Raw genomic sequence first — 15,886 nt, forward strand, 5'->3', positions numbered from 1 at the left:
TTTTGGAATTATAAGAAAGCTTAATGAATTCTGACCTTAAAGTAGTAGTCGGTTCAAGACTTATAAGTGAGAGAACCAAAGGTGCATAACTCTTGATTCTTGTATCTGTTTACCTCCAGAGTTAATCCAGGTTTGACAAGTTGCTGTGAGCTTTCATTTTTCTAACCAAGTGTTTATCCTTTTTTTCCATTAGGCAGCAAAACTTAAGAAAGGATTAAGAAGTAAGTGCATTTGTGTTTCTAGTTTCTTATGACCCATTAGGTATTAGCCTTCCAGGGTGATCCAATGGATAGTGCAATGTCAGTGGGAGCCAGTTTTACAGTATAATATCAAGAGCAATTTTGGAGATCCTGTTCCTGTGCCTCCGGGTAAGATCAGCTGGGTTGACTGGATGAAAGAGAGGCATTGCTCAATGCTAAGCAGTTGCATAGTAATAGCACTATCTTCCTGAAGAATTCTGTTTCCAAATGGACTAATAAAATATCCAAAGCTTTTTCTTACCAGTCTTTTAATTAATATATTTAATTAAATTCCTGTAGTTATCATTTAGATCAGGGGTGAACCATAGGAGAGGCTCCCCTAACTCATTTTTGAGAAATAAAAGCTAGAGTGGGCAGGGCCATATTATGCTCATGAGCAGGGATAGGATGGGGAAACTCTGGGCTTTCCCTTGATTTTTTAAAACTAAATTAAAGCAAATTCATGACTTACCCTACAATGTTCACATGTTTCCTACTTCAAAATATCAGAAGACTGCGCCACCCATTTACAGCAGCTGTGGTTGGAAAGGACTCTTAGGAGCTCCCGAAGGTGCTTTGAAGGACGTATCCAGATCTGGGGCAGCCAACAGCGCTCTTGTTATGTTCCAGATCTGGGGCAGCCAACAGCGCTCTTGTTATGTTCATCTCTCTGCCAAAGTGCTCATTCTGCTGTATTTTGATTTGATGGGTCTTATGTAACTACATGATAGTCAGTTTGGTGTAGTGATCAAAGCACCAGGCTAGAAGCCTTCTGATTTCTGATTGAATCCTTTTGTAGTTTATGAGCTGATCATCAGATTCCCAGGAACCTAATGTCATTGATCTGGGAACATTGAGAAATGTATGTTCTCTAGGACACATCTTTCTTATGAGGACCATGCCTTTCAACACTTCCTTGCCGATTCCAAATGGAACCAGTTTTTCAGAACAACCTGTAACACCCTCTGGTGTAGTCATTCTATTTGGCTCCATTTTGTCTACGTGATTTCCATGCAGACTTGACTTTATTTTTGTTATTCACAACTGCTGTCTGGGGTCTTCCTGAAAATATGGTCTTGAACTTGCTTGAGCCATCTCAGAAATTTTCTGTTCATTCCTTTGTTCTGTTTGTTGTAGGTTCCATTGATGATGTCCTTGGTGAACTCCTTGGTGATGATGGTAAAATGGAAGGAAAATAAAATAAAATATAGTAGGAACCTGGCTCATGAAGGAATAGCTTCAAATGAAGTTCTGCTCCATATGCCTTCTCCTCCCCCTTTAGGGTTTAGATGGGAAGCTAGTGGAAAGCATGCTGTTTCTGTAATGATTTTATCAGAGGAATTCCCCCTTTTTGATAATGACCTGTCACAATCTTGGCTGCTTTCACAATAATACTATACAAGAGGTATGAAATCCAGTGCCATCTGTAATTTGGAGACTTCAGTTTCATATAGCTCCAATCAGCATGGCTACTAAATTATAACTTATTGACTGATTTATTTAAAAGATTTATATGGCCACCTACCTCATACAACATAACTCTGGGTGGCTCATAATAACATACAAAAATAACAAAACACAGAAAAATAAAACCATATCACACAACAAAGGCACCATAATATTCTGATGCCAAATATACATGGGCTGTGCTCAACTCCCATTCTTGTCCAATGCCTGGGGAAAGAGCCATGTCTTAACAGCATTATAACATTTGGCATTATAATCAGAGTTAAAAGCAAAACACCTAAAAACAATCAGTTTGCTAGCCTTGTGCTAAACCAAAATTTAGCACTATTTGCCTGAGGAGAAAGAAGCTTCTGCAAAACAACATACTCCCACTTTTTCTTACCATTTACTACAGACGAGAAGGAATAAACCAGGACTTGGTTTTACTTTTTGGATTCTTATGTGCAAACCGTTATATGTAATTTAAAATAAACTCTCTTGTTCAAATGAGCTAGCGAAAAACTCAGGATGCAAAATAACAGGACGCTTATTTAATAAATAGGGTGTCATTTAAGCTGTAGTCCACATGACCATAAATAGATGTCTGTTGACGTAAAATAATTTGCTATTGCTTTCTTCCTCCTGGCTGTGCAGGAAAAGGAAAGAAGAGAGGGGTTGTATCATCCCAAGGCTCCTCGTAGACTTCTTTCTGTTAATGCATGAATGCTAAATCAGTATGTGGAAGTACATGCAGAGCTTTTGACTGGCTGAGTTCATACATCAGGCTAAATCATAATGTGATTTATTTGGTTCTGGCTTATTGTGATGTGTGAACTGAGGTCTTTTTAGTTTGTAGACTGTGGCTTTTCGCTTAGAGTTATATGCGGAGTATGGCGTGTTCAGACCATGATTGAAATTACGTTTTGTCTGATGTGAGACCCAAGTCATGTTCTTTTTATTCCTGCAGTTACTGTGCTATCAGCATTGTTTTAATAAGTTCTTTTAATATAGCTCTGTGGGTATGCTGTCTTTAATTTTGTAAGCTATCCTGAGTGCTATTTTAGGGAAAATCCATGGTTTACATGTTTCTGAATGAATGAATTTTGTATATCACCTCCTTCATAGCAGCTGGGCAATGAGACAAATGTTGAGGTGCCTACTCATGAACTTCATCCTTACCTTTTCAGGCCCAATATTTTACTAAGTAATTAATTTGTTAAATTAATTTTTCTACTTGCTATCCTCCAGTTTTTCATCTTGAGAAGTAATTTGGGCTATGAAAGGGACTGGCTGTAAACTAAACTAAATTTAGTTTCAAATAACCAAACTAAAATAACTAAAATAGCTAAACTAATAACTCAATAACTAAACTAAACTAAAATTTCATAGGTACAAGTAGACTTGAACCAGTTCTCCCCATACTGAGTCTGTTTTTAGGCCGTGTACGTTTACTCAGTCCCTACATTGCTGAGAATGCCTATTGGATAGAATGCATCTCTTGGAGCCAAGGATCCAATCAGTCCTTAAATTTGCTACATCTTCACCTTTCATTTTAAGATGATGCTCCGGTTAAATCTGGCAAACCTGCCTCATTCGGTAGCACTGACAGGAAAGCCAGAGGAATTGCACCACAGGCCAGCAAAAGGTACGTAATGTCATCGGTCTTCATTATTGAGCACATTCAGGGTATAGAATGATGGTGGGACTGACCGAGAGAGCCTCTTGAACATATTATTATTGTTATTATTGTTTCCGTCTCATCTTTAACATTTATCAGTGTGAACTGTATATATTGATAGATCTTTCCTAAGCTGAGTTGCTAAAAAATTCTAAACTGAAGTGAGTTTTGGAAACTCCTCCTTGGTCAAAATGTCTGAGCGATCTAGGGACTTTTGGTAAAACCTGTAACAAGTCCAGTTTGGGACAGGATCTATTCTTCCCCTCAACCTTTTCCTCTGTATTTTCAGGGGCCTTCTGGAGGATGACTTCTTTAGCAAAATGGCTGTTGAGGAAGGGGCAGATGTGGAGGTGAGAATATATAACAGTCCAGGTTCTTTGTCTGGTAAACCTGTGCCTGGAAATACAGGATGAAAAGGATCGTTCAGTTGTAGCTAGTGATGATGAGTGATGAATTCTGCTGAGTATCCCCAGGTTATTGTCTTGAATGGCTGCACAGAATTTATATGACATTTTTCCATTGAAGCTTCACCTATTATTTATTTGTTCTCTTCTCAGGATCCTGAAATCTCAGATGTAGATCCAGAAGCTCTTCTAGAGACCTTGAAGGTAAACTAATGATATATCTTACAGCATATAAATAAACTGAGTTTACTGTGTCTTGCAAATGGTGCAGAATAGCTGAGTGCACACATCATGCAGACTGAAGAAAGGTTTGTTTGTTTTTGGTTTAGCATGATGTGCAAATGGGAGGTAGGAATGGGATGGGATAGCAAACCAGGATTTGCTAGCATAACGAATACAGCTCTTACCTAGCTTGTTTTGTGTCTCTCCCAAGCTTTTCATCCAGTCAACAGGGGTGCAAAAGATAGGCAGCTAAAAATGGAGGGAATAGAAACTGGAAATTGTCCAAACACGCCATGATTATTTTATTCATCAGAAAGCCAGACCCTAACATATTTCTGGCCTGTTTAGTAAGCCATTGTTAAATCATGGACTAGCATGCATGAAAGATCAACATACGTTTTCTCTCCTGTCAGGATATGGATGAGATGGAGGCTGATATTTTGGGCATAAAGAAAACAAGTGCAAGGTCTCCTCAGAAACCTGTTAAAGGTACAGGAACAGCAGAGCCTTTAGCTGAGCCAACAAAACCTGCTAAGGCAACAACCATCACAGAAAAGGGTGAGTGTCCTTTCCTTTTGCATTTTTTTTTTCAAAATGACTGTGATGTCTTGGGACACAACTGTTGATGCACAGACACTATTTCCATACTGAACTATTAGAGTAGGTTTTTTTAGTGGTACCTCTTTTACCATCTTTGTGTCCTTGATACAATATCTGTGATAAACACTTTACCCTCATTGACTCAACACCAGTCCATGAAACCCAGCTGGCATTGTGAAACTGAAATGGGAATACCTGAAAGCCCACCATGCTGAACTCCTTGGGCAAAGTCTGGGTATAAATGAGGACAAACCTGAATAATACCAGTCAGCTGTCTCCTGCTGGTGCCATAGACACTTCTAAGGGGCTCTTGACATTTAGAGGGCATTTGTGTGCTACACCCTGGCACCAAGATAGGGGGCCCTCAAAAAAAGGCTGGCTATGATCTAGGAAAGGATCATATTAGAAAAGCTGCTGCACCTACAAGGCTGTGGAGTGCTTGGGAGTCAAAAACAAAAAGGTGCATCAGAGCACGCAGGGACTCTCACATAGCACCTCTCTGCAGATCTATAAAGCAGCTGTGTCTTTTCCTGAGATTGTGTGGCTGTGGCTGCCCTGTGCAGTTGTAGCGTGATCCCGGAAACAGGCATGTTTGGTTTAAGGAGCTGCTGCTAAGTACTACAAGTATACTTATACCACAGTCCAGCCTCACAGAATTATCTCAGCATTGTAAATTCTTTAGATTTGCCTTGCAAAACTTGTGTTGGACTCCATTGGCCATGGCATCTTGGAATTATGGGTACTATAATCTAAAACACCTGGAAGGTATTAAGTTTCTTTATACCAGGTTTCTCAGCCAGGGTTCCATGGAGCCCTAGGGTTCCACAAGAGGTCCCTAGAGGTTCCCTGGGAGATCACGATTAATTTTAAACATTATTTCAAATTTGGGCAACTTCACATTAAAGAGGTAAGTTTCATTCTTTATTTTTAGTTTAAGAACTCTGTTAATGCATATATACTGGCCTACACATGAAATGAATATAATTTTGTAACTTCTGGCCTATATTTGAGCCTGAATGTGCAGGGGTTCCCCTTCGGCCTGAAACATATTTCAAGGGTTCCTCCAGGGTCAAAAGGTTGAGAAAGCTGCTTTATACAGTTGATACCTCTCCAATTAAACCAGCCATTCTTTAAATCAGAAAGATTTATATTGATTTAGGACAAAAGGTTTCTTGCCTGAAAATTGGTGACAGTATCTACTATGCCTTTATTTTTTTTAATAAACAATAATATTTATATTCAGGAGACTCTATAAGTGACATCAATAAGGATCTTGGTTCTGTTCCCTCCACCTCCAAACAACAGAAACAACGGTTTTCCCTTGAAGGTAGGATCTGATAATTTGCATAGAATATATTTTTTAAATTTAGTTTTGAACACAAAGTGAATTTGGAAACACAGGAATAGTATGTGATAATATTTATGTTTGACCAACAATCAGTCCAACTCTGAACTTTTTTTGTTATAAATATCCTTCAAATACAGAAACCATTGATAGTGTTACCCTAATACAAACTTTCTCTGCCTGTTGCTTTCTAGATATGTTGGATTGCAACTCACATGCTGGGTCTCCATATTCTTCCTTCACCATTTTACTTTTTTCTCTCTGAAGTGTGGTGCAGTCCATAAAACCTCCCTCCCTCCCTCTCTAATGCTCCCTGTACACACACACAAAAAAACATACATGCACAGACAATATGTATCTACCACCGGAGCAGCATTCTGGAAAGCATACAGTAAAGCAGAAGATCACAAATTGCTTATCTGCATTGCAGATTAGAGGTGCACCCTCCCTCTGACCTTTGATCTTATGTTGATGATAATCGGTGATTTATTGTGAGGGTTAAAGCAAGGAAGACATGTACTTTGCTCTAAATTCTTTTGCAAAAAGATAGCATGAATTGTTTGCGTATAAAATAATGATTTGCCATAATACAGAAAAAAAAACCCTGAGTTTTATTTTGGTACGTTACAGGTAGTTCTTGGTTAACGAACACTCATTCAGCGACTGTTCAAAGTTACGATGAGTGGTACTTACGACCAGTCCTCAAAGTTCCAGCTGTCCCAGCACCCCTGATGTCATGTGATTGCAATGTGGGTGCTTGGCAGCCAGCTCACACTTACAGTAGTTGCAGTGTCCTGGTCATGTGATCATCATTTGCAACCTTCCCTGCTGGCTTCCTACAAGCAAAGTCAATGTGGAAGCCAGCAGGGAAGGTTGCAAGTCGCTCAGGTAAGTCTCCCACACCCTGCAGCAGCCGCACCAGCCCCTCACACTCCTGGCAGTAGTCACCTACCTGCCAGCCTGCTTGCGAGCTGCCTGGGACCTGCAACTTCATGCCGGCTTCCCCTCTGACTTAGCTTGTTGGAAGCTGGCAGGAAGTTGCGACAAGGTCCTTACTTAACGATCCATGATCTGTTGCTAAGTGATGTGGTCACATGACACTGTGCTTTACAGCCTCATCGCTTAGCAACAGAAATTCCAGTCCCAATTACCAATGTTAAGCGAGGACTACTGTGTTTTCCTAAAAATGATTTCATGGCAGCTTCCTTAAACTTTAGTCAATTTTCTTTATGTAAAAGTATCCTAAGACTACTGTGCTCAAATCACCTCATGGTGATTTGAATTTGGGCCTAATAAATAGGGAAACATCTGGACTATAAAATCTCCTAATCCTACATCAGTTCTTTTCATTTACTTCAGCTCTGCTTGTTTTGAAATTACTGCTCTACTGAAGTTCATTGTCTTGTCCTTTTTCTAGATATAGATGATCCTTTGGCTGGCCTTTTGTCTGATGATGAGGAAAGCACCGTGAAGAAAAGACATTCTTCCATCACCAAAAATACTCCAGAAATCAGTGGAACCCCTAATGAGAAAGGTAAAACATGGTACCAGAACTGTGCTGCTTCAGACTTCTTTGGCATCTTAAGACTGTGTTGTAAAATCAGAGCTTACTTTTGGAAAATCTGTCCATGTACTGGATACATCTCTACCTGCAGTTCATGGCCGTGTTGTTGCCCCTGACCAAAAACGAGAGGAATTAACGTTTGAAGATGATGGAGATGATCTCATGGATGCTCTGGGGTTTGGTGAAACCTCGAAGGCAGAAGTGAAATCTGGCAGGAGGAGTGAAGAGTAAGCCAGACCTTTAGGCTTAGATTAATTAGAATTTACCTGTTTTTAATGAGTTCTAAATGTTTATTTTTAATTGTTAGGCACCTTGAATGCCTTGCAGGTAGAAAAGGAAAGAGTGCATTAAAAAAAAAGTCTCTGTTCGTCCTACGGCAATTGTTTTGATTGTTTTTAACTGGTTTTGTAGAACGTAATTGCTGGTTTTATTGTATGCCACCCAGAGTCACTTTGTGTGAGATGGGCAGCCATATAAATTTGACCAATAAATAAATAAATAAAATGAGCTACTAATCTTTTTCTCTGGAAGAGGAGTCATGGCATTACTAGATATGCAAAATATTACAGTTGTTTCACATTTGGAGTATATTAAGGTAGCTTTCTGTAATTGGCATAGTCAAAAGCCTGGGAAATCTGGCAACTGCACTTCCAGTAAATATAAAGGGCACATGATTAAAGAAGGATGAATTATGAGCAAATTCATACTACCATCGTTGATTTTGTTGTACTATCTGTAGCATAACAGGAGGATCAACTTCTAAGATTTAACTAACCTCCTTAAGATTAGCCCAATTGTTGATTACAGGTAGTTCTTGCTTAACAACCATTCGTTTAGCGACTGTTTGAAGTTATGAGAGCACTGGAAAAAGTGACTTACAACCAGTCCTTGCACTTATGACTGTTGCAGCATCCCTGCAGTCACATGATCGCAATTTGGGCACTTGGCAACTGTCGCACATTTATGACAGTCGCCACATCACACAATCACTATTTGCGACCTTCCCAGCTGGCTTCCGATGAACAAAGTCAGTGGAAAAATGCAGGAGATTGCAAGTCGGGCTCATGTGATGTCTCACTTAACGACCACGGATGATTCACTTAACGACTGCAACTGGGACTGCCGTCGGTAAGCAGGGCGGTCATATGATGTTTCACTTGACTGATTTGCTTAGCGACAGAGTTGCCCATCCCTATTAGTGTCATTAAGCAAGGATTACTTGTACCCCAAACAATGCCACTGATCAGTCCTAGTTAGGAGGAAGGAGAAGAACATTTCCCAGAATAGTCTGTAGATTGCATCTAATCTCTTACTGGTATAGTGGGAGCAAGGCAGCTTTCTTAATCCCAGTATACCAGTAAGAGGTTAGATGCAATCTATAGACTATTTTTTATGGATTTCTGGAAACTGTCACCAGATATTCTAGATTCTTAGCATTAAGCAGAAACTCTCTTTGTGTTTTCAGTTTGCTATTGTCAGCCATGAAGTAAAAGCTGGGATACAAACTAGAAATGCTGAGACAAGCCAGTCTCTCCCTGTCATCCCCAGATTCTTTAATTCATAATGTGGTTTGGTTGTATTTCTTTATTAAAGAAAGGAACCTCGTCCTGCCCGATCCAGGCTAGATGAGTTGCTGGGACTAGGAACAGCAAAAAAACTCCTAGAGCGACCAAGCACAGGGGAACCAAAAGAGTTCAAACTGGATAAGAAATATCAGAAGCAGACAGGTAAGAGTGACAGGGACCACTGAACCTGTCATACAAACAATAGTCTTACTTTTTCACTGAAATATCTACAGTGTTACTTATCTGCATTAGGAACCTGAAAGAGTGTCTTTTGTTTAAAAAAAAGATGGAAAGTATTACCTGATGTGTTTGTTCGATATTTTGCTGGGGCTCATATTCAAATACAGAGAATATTTAACTGTGTTTGCTCTGACAAGAACATTGAATAATTCTCCCTGATTCAGATTGAAAAATGATTCTGTGTTTTGCTTTGGGTTTTTTTGTTTTTGTTTTTATTCCCAACCTTCGGATGGTTTTCTAGAGAGCTTTCAAAATAACTTATTCTCTGAATCTGAAATAAAGATACACTTTTGCTCATGTCTTGCACAGTTGTCGTGGAAAGACCCATTTTCTTGATATGCATTTCTAACTCTAGAAATTGCTATAAGAAATATGGTTGAACAAGTTTTGTAATCTGTTGCTGAATCATGCCTATGACATGACTGAAAGGCCTAACTGATGTACTATCTTGTAGCCATTCAATAATAGATTTTACTTAACATAAAGCCTGAGTGTTCTCCAACAAGGCAGAACATTTGATTCCATCTGAACGATGATTCTCTTGAATTAGCCTTTTGAAATCACTGGAAATCCTAAGGTTTAAAACATAGTTCATTTGAATTTCATGCTTTTTCCATTATGATTTCCAAGCCTTCAAGGCACATGCTTAGCTTATGAATAAGCAATTGCCTTCTACTAAAGGTTTTGAACCAGGATCAGACCTCCATGATTGCAGAGAACCTTCCCAGCACTACCTGGAAATGTTTCCAAGGACTGAATCTGAGACATTTTGCACAAAACACATGAGCTCTTCTTTTCATTTCCTAGTTTTTTCAAGAATTGAAAACTGATATTCCAGTGGGGCATTTACAGTCTCCACACTGTGTTTTACCTTCTGTTTAGACCTATGTTTCTTCTGGCTTCAATCTGGAGTCTCTAGAACCTACAGCCATGGCATGAAAGTATTAGACTGAATGTATCATTGCTCTTGCCATTGTACAGATCAGGAAGACCGTCTGGGAGATGACTTCACTTTTGGAGCCTACCAACCCACCGTGACCTCAGCTCCAGAGGGACGGCAGTCAAGACGACAGTCTGTCAGGTAAAAGTAGGCCGGTTTACCTTTGGATTCAACCCCCCCCCCTCAGGCTGTCTTTAAAGTTCTTTCCCTTTGCATTCTTTCCACCTGCAGGTTTTCCTCTGAGAACCTCAGTGAGCTGAAAGCAGATCAGAGATCAAAGCCTTCCCCCTCGGCATCTACCAGTCCCGTTCGCAACAAGTCTGGGGCTGACTGGCTGGGGCTGAAAGATGAAGACAGTGACTTGCTACCACCATCCCCACTCAAGGAACCTAGCAAAAGCAGTGCAAGAGGAACCACCTTGGATATGCCGCCATTCCCTTCAGAAGCTAAGCATCCTCCTTTTCCTACCACCCAGGGTCCTTCTAGATCCAAACAAGTTACTGAAGAAGTCTTTCAGAAGAATGAGCCAGCTGAGGATGATGGTGATAACTGGCTGGATAACGTCTTGTCTCAAAAAAAATCTCAAGCCCGGGAGAAAATAAAGAAGAGACCTGGGTCCTCAGATACTCAGACACATGGAGATCATCCCACCAGGTAAGAGTAGAGGGTTTTTCATTTCTCTACTTAATATTTTTCAGATTCTGTAAATGAAAAATCTTATTTTCACCCAAAGGCTGCCAATCACCTTCACAGTCTCAAATGGATTCAGTATATTAAGATGTATATTCCATGTGGGTTTGTAAGGGATGACAATAGTTTTAGAAAGCAATCATCAAAGTGTTTGATATGTGGTCCTCCTTCATGACAAATCATGTAGCTGATACTGGAGGAGTGAGAAAGTAGTGTTCTTTACTTCAGATCTCCAAATCCTAGCGCTCTCCAGATGTGTTAGACTGAATTCAGGAATTCCCATTCAGCGTAGCCAGCATCTTTGCTTTAATTAATGCATGAAAGTGTGAGTTAACATTTTTGTTTTTTTCTTTTTTATCAGCCAACACGTAACCTCCACTCAAGGACGACATCAGTCTGCTGCCCCAACAGATAAATCTGCCAGACCGGAAGAATCGGAGTAAGAACTTGGATGAGGGTTTGTCAGAGGCATCTGATTCATTGGTTCTCAACCTCAGCAGCTTTAAAATGTGTGAACTTCAACTCCCAGAATTCTGCAGCCAGCATATTGGGGGAAGGGAGCCAGCATGCTAGGGAGGTCTCCACACATCTTAAAGTTGCTGAAACACTGATCTAATTGACCAGCTGGAAAACAGAATGCGGAATCAGATACATGTTTGGCTAAATCTAGCAGAACATGCCACTATTTGGTCTTCACCTTTATTGGAGCACCGATGGTGGAAAGGCAAGGTCAGGATACTTTCTCCTCTTTACCCAAAGGGCAGCTGGCTCTGGCATCAACATCATAGGGGACTCCATCACTTGCTGCCTAAATTATTTTCATATGCCTAGAGCAATGATTTTCACAAGATTGTGGATTAGCCCTTACTCCAAAACAAAAAACTGCATTTGATTCCTGTCTAATTAACCTTCTCTTCCTCTGCTTATTACAGGTCTTTCATTCCTTGCGAAAGATCTCAGGAACAAAATGCTCCTACTTTTCCATCTGATTCCAGGAAAGGGACTCCCTTTGGAGATACAGTTTCAAGAGGTAAGATTCGAGCTCCAGCTGAACTGTCAAAGAACTTCCACAAAATAGCAGAGTCATCACTGATAGGGGCACCTAATAATTGATTTTATAAGTTGGCCTATTATACAGGCATGTTTTCAAGGCAAGCTGCTTAATTTTCATTGCAGGAAAAGTAAAAAAAAATGCCAGGATGCTTATAATTAATACAGATTTATTAAAATGGTCCCTATGTTTACAGCATCAGAGAGATTCTTCCCACAACTCCAGCAGTGAGCCAAAGCGGTAGGGAGGAAATTCCATGGAATTGACTCAGAAAGGGGTTTATTTCATTGGGCAGGTCTTCTAGCCCTTCAGCCACTCCCTTTCCCCAAATTGCTTAGCTTAGCACCAGCAAGGAAAGGTTACATATTAATGATGATTAAGTGTCTATCAGGTATTGGGCACCTACCTAAGACAAAAGAGGGAAATAATGATCTAATTGAGGTTAGAGCAGGAAGTTTGTTATTAAAAAATACAATTACAAAGATAAAAAACTAATACAAACTAAAGAAAAAATGGAAGGTGCAGAAAAGAAAAATTGAAAAAAATTGAAAAGAGAGAAAAAATAATATAGTAGAGAAAAAGAAAAGAAATACATAATGAAATAATTTCCCCCTTCATCACAAGTATAAACTATTTTAGTAACTTATCACCTTCTCTTAAAATACAACAAATGATCTCTTCTTCCCATATTCCGTCTCTTATTTATAAACAAGTAGAGCTGTCTTCAGTTCACCATTTCTTCCCCAGAGTCATTATCTCACAACTTTGCAAGAGTAAATAGGAAGTGCTAGCTTATCTAAGCAGCCTCTCTTCTAGATGTTAATTAAAAAATGCAGCTCAATTACAGGACACCATGTGCAGTGCTTGCTATGCAGGAACTGCAGGAAACAGCACAAAGTCCACAGGGATCTATCTCAGTTCTTAAATCTGAGGGCATTATGTTCTCTTAATAGCAAATCTTTCTTCTTGTAATCAGGGAGGTTAACACTGTTTCTTTGAACTGAGAAACCTCAGTCTGTTGCTGCATCTGATTTCTTTGTGTCTTGGATTTTCAGCACCTGCACATTTTTGGCAAGGACACCAAGAAACCCTTAAGGTTCCTATTCATTCCCAGGTAAGTATGGGGTGATGCTCTCATTTTAAATGAGGAAGATCAGCAGGAAGGATAAATTTGTAAACTTCTTTAGCATCCAGTTATGTGTAGCAGGCAGGTAATGGTGCTTCCTGGACTGCTTGAGAGTTTTTAGTCCTTATTTTGCCCATGTTGAAGAAGAAACATTTGTCAAGAAGATTGCACTGTCCAGTGATCAGAGTGCCTTGATTTCTGGAGTAGCTACATAGAAAGCCCAAATAATAATTTCAAGTTTTTTTCTCTTGCACTGACAAGGATCAACTAAAGCATACATTCATATTAGTAAATGCTCTCAAATGTTTTCTAGCCCAGTGGGAACTTCTATAGCTTCCTGATTTAAATAATTTCAAATATTAACCTAGCTATTTTCATTATATAGATGTCCAGGAAAAAGAATTCCAAATTTTTCTCAATAAGTCATTCCTTGAACTGTTTTCCATAAATTTAAGACTCACTCCTATGTATTTTTATTCAGGGTGTATGGCTCTGTAGATTTGAAGGCAGAAAGGTGCTTTGGGATGACAGGGGTGTTCACATCAAGCCTTCAGACTTGCACATCTGCCTTCTGCAGCTGCAGTTCAGTTGTGGGAAAAGGTGCACTACATTTAAGGAGCTGCAGACACATGCTTCATGTGAGCACCTTTTTGCTTGTGAATCCACAGTGCTACACAGCCCTTCAGTTTATGTATTGAATCACTTATTTACATTGCGTACAAAAAGCTATCATAGTTCCTGGTAGCTGGGGAAGATTCCACACCCAACTTGCCTTTATTAAAACCGATGAAATGAGTACAAAAGCTTGTGCAAGCTTTCAAGTTCTCATTATCACCCTTTATGAGATTGATATTCAATAAATTGGAATGGAGAAGGATGCATACACCTTAAAAAGTATGCTGGATATCTAAAGCCATGGCGTTCATAATTTGTTCTCAGGCCCTGATCACAGAGCCCCATCTCCTGAGCTCACCTAATAATGTTGACTATGAAAAAAGAATGGCAGGAGTGCAAGCACAGCTCCGAGAGACCCTGGCAACCTATCAGGCCGAGCTATTGAATGCCCAGACTCACCTCGCTGAGCTTGAAGTTCAGGTAAGGGCATTGTGCAAATAATTCAGATAGCAATGGGTCCTGCTGAGAAATAGAAGTCTTCTAATTTTTAATATAAAAGCACTGGTTTATATACCAAAGACAGGCAAGAATGTTTTTGGATAAAGGGCTACATTGGTCATTGAGAAGCTCTTCCAATAGGTAGGATGAGTAGTGAGCAGGGACAGGACTTTCATGCACACGCATGACATTCTTGTAATCGTTCCTACAACCAGACATCTGTTCTCATATACACCTCCATAACCATAAAGCTATGCACATCATAACCACACACTTACTCTCTTTTCAAGTATCTACACATACCCGTACCTCACACTTGTCTGCAAGAAGAGGCTTTAATTGCCTCCCTCAGAATCATCAGGTATGTCCTAACAGCCAGGAACCACGCTGAGACGAGGAGTAGGTCTCTAGTGTTTATTACTGCTACATTAGACAGAAAATCCTAACAAACTGAAGAAGCGTGGGAAAAACCCAGACAGATAAACCCCAAAAGTCAAGGTGGGTCTGTTCTGTGTCTCTTTGAATGGCTGCTCAACTCCTCAGTACTACGCATGCGTTTTCCACCCTGGGTGGGGGCCCCCTCCTGCTCGCCATCAGTGCTCATGACAGGTAGGGGGCAGGTTTTGCCTCCTCCTCTTCCAACCGTTCTTATCAAGACTACTGGTTAAGTTTATACTAGATCGTGGCTTCCTTTCCTTTCCTTTCCTCTCTGTTAGAATAATAAACATGCTTTAGAATAACTTTATCAAAAAAAAAAAATCATTTCAGGTAAGGCGGCTTGAACTGGAGAAGAACCAGCAGAAACTCTTGTTGGAAAGTCTGCAACAGCGTCACCAAGAAGACTTGGAACTTATTGAGAATGCACACAGGTAGAAATGGGGGACCTATGGACCACTGGAGGTTATTAAAGATTATTTAAGAATGCCTAGCACTACATATATAAAGTAAAAAAAACTATGGAGTGGGAGCCACGTGGAGAATTGGAGGCAACACTTAAATACAGATACCATCCTCTCACCGCTGGAAGTCCCATAAGCAGGAACTCTTGCGGTTTCTATGTTTGCTGGGTTTTGTGGACTGTTACAAGGGCTATTTTTCTAGAATCTTGTTCTAATTTAGAATTGAGATTGATTTTATATTATTTAGAAGAGGCCACATCCTTGTATTAGTTTGAGATTGTATTATGGGAAGGATACGCATTTATCAAATACTCTCAATTTTAGTGTTATCTTACTCAGAGCTAAGGTTACATTAATAATTTGGATTCCTGCTTCCAAATTCTCAGGGATATCTTAGGGAATTCTGCCTGTCTCCCATTTCCTAGCACCAGAGTTCCTTATTGAAATGCTTTAATTGTATCCTTTCATTGTAGTTCATTGCCATACCCAAGGCCGTTTACAGTATTTCAGAGCAACTAGCGTGAATCAAGCTCTACATCCAAAGTTACTTCAGTTACTATATGGATCTGCCTTTCCCAACCTGGTACCATCCTGATATATTCAGACTCAACTCCTGAAATTTTCAGCCAGCAGAGGCCAAGAAATTGTGCTTTAAGTACATCTGGATGATGTACTTTTAAGGAAGGGCAAGGAAAACATAGATGTAAACTGACATGAGGAGCTTAGTTTTCAAAATTCAAGCCAGCTGCTAGATCATCTTTTAA

The 15,886-nt window shown here is 39.9% G+C and overlaps 1 protein-coding gene across 1 annotated transcript in view; it reads left to right on the top strand.

Annotated features, from left to right (window-relative positions):
- Positions 1 to 15,886, top strand: part of FBF1 (Fas binding factor 1) — a 30,641-nt gene that overhangs the window by 3,423 nt on the left and 11,332 nt on the right. The window contains exons 3-19 of the mRNA XM_063293056.1: positions 194 to 221; positions 1,377 to 1,418; positions 3,243 to 3,330; positions 3,653 to 3,713; positions 3,921 to 3,971; positions 4,403 to 4,547; positions 5,833 to 5,916; positions 7,352 to 7,468; positions 7,590 to 7,725; positions 9,092 to 9,225; positions 10,285 to 10,384; positions 10,475 to 10,897; positions 11,295 to 11,372; positions 11,866 to 11,963; positions 13,040 to 13,098; positions 14,050 to 14,205; positions 14,992 to 15,092. Of these exons, the coding sequence (XP_063149126.1) occupies positions 194 to 221; positions 1,377 to 1,418; positions 3,243 to 3,330; positions 3,653 to 3,713; positions 3,921 to 3,971; positions 4,403 to 4,547; positions 5,833 to 5,916; positions 7,352 to 7,468; positions 7,590 to 7,725; positions 9,092 to 9,225; positions 10,285 to 10,384; positions 10,475 to 10,897; positions 11,295 to 11,372; positions 11,866 to 11,963; positions 13,040 to 13,098; positions 14,050 to 14,205; positions 14,992 to 15,092 (1,901 nt within the window). The remainder of the gene's footprint in view (positions 1 to 193; positions 222 to 1,376; positions 1,419 to 3,242; positions 3,331 to 3,652; positions 3,714 to 3,920; positions 3,972 to 4,402; positions 4,548 to 5,832; positions 5,917 to 7,351; positions 7,469 to 7,589; positions 7,726 to 9,091; positions 9,226 to 10,284; positions 10,385 to 10,474; positions 10,898 to 11,294; positions 11,373 to 11,865; positions 11,964 to 13,039; positions 13,099 to 14,049; positions 14,206 to 14,991; positions 15,093 to 15,886) is intronic.

The sequence above is a fragment of the Candoia aspera genome, chromosome 2 (genome assembly GCF_035149785.1).
Source record: "Candoia aspera isolate rCanAsp1 chromosome 2, rCanAsp1.hap2, whole genome shotgun sequence".
In the NCBI taxonomy this organism is placed as follows: Eukaryota; Metazoa; Chordata; class Lepidosauria; order Squamata; family Boidae; genus Candoia; species Candoia aspera.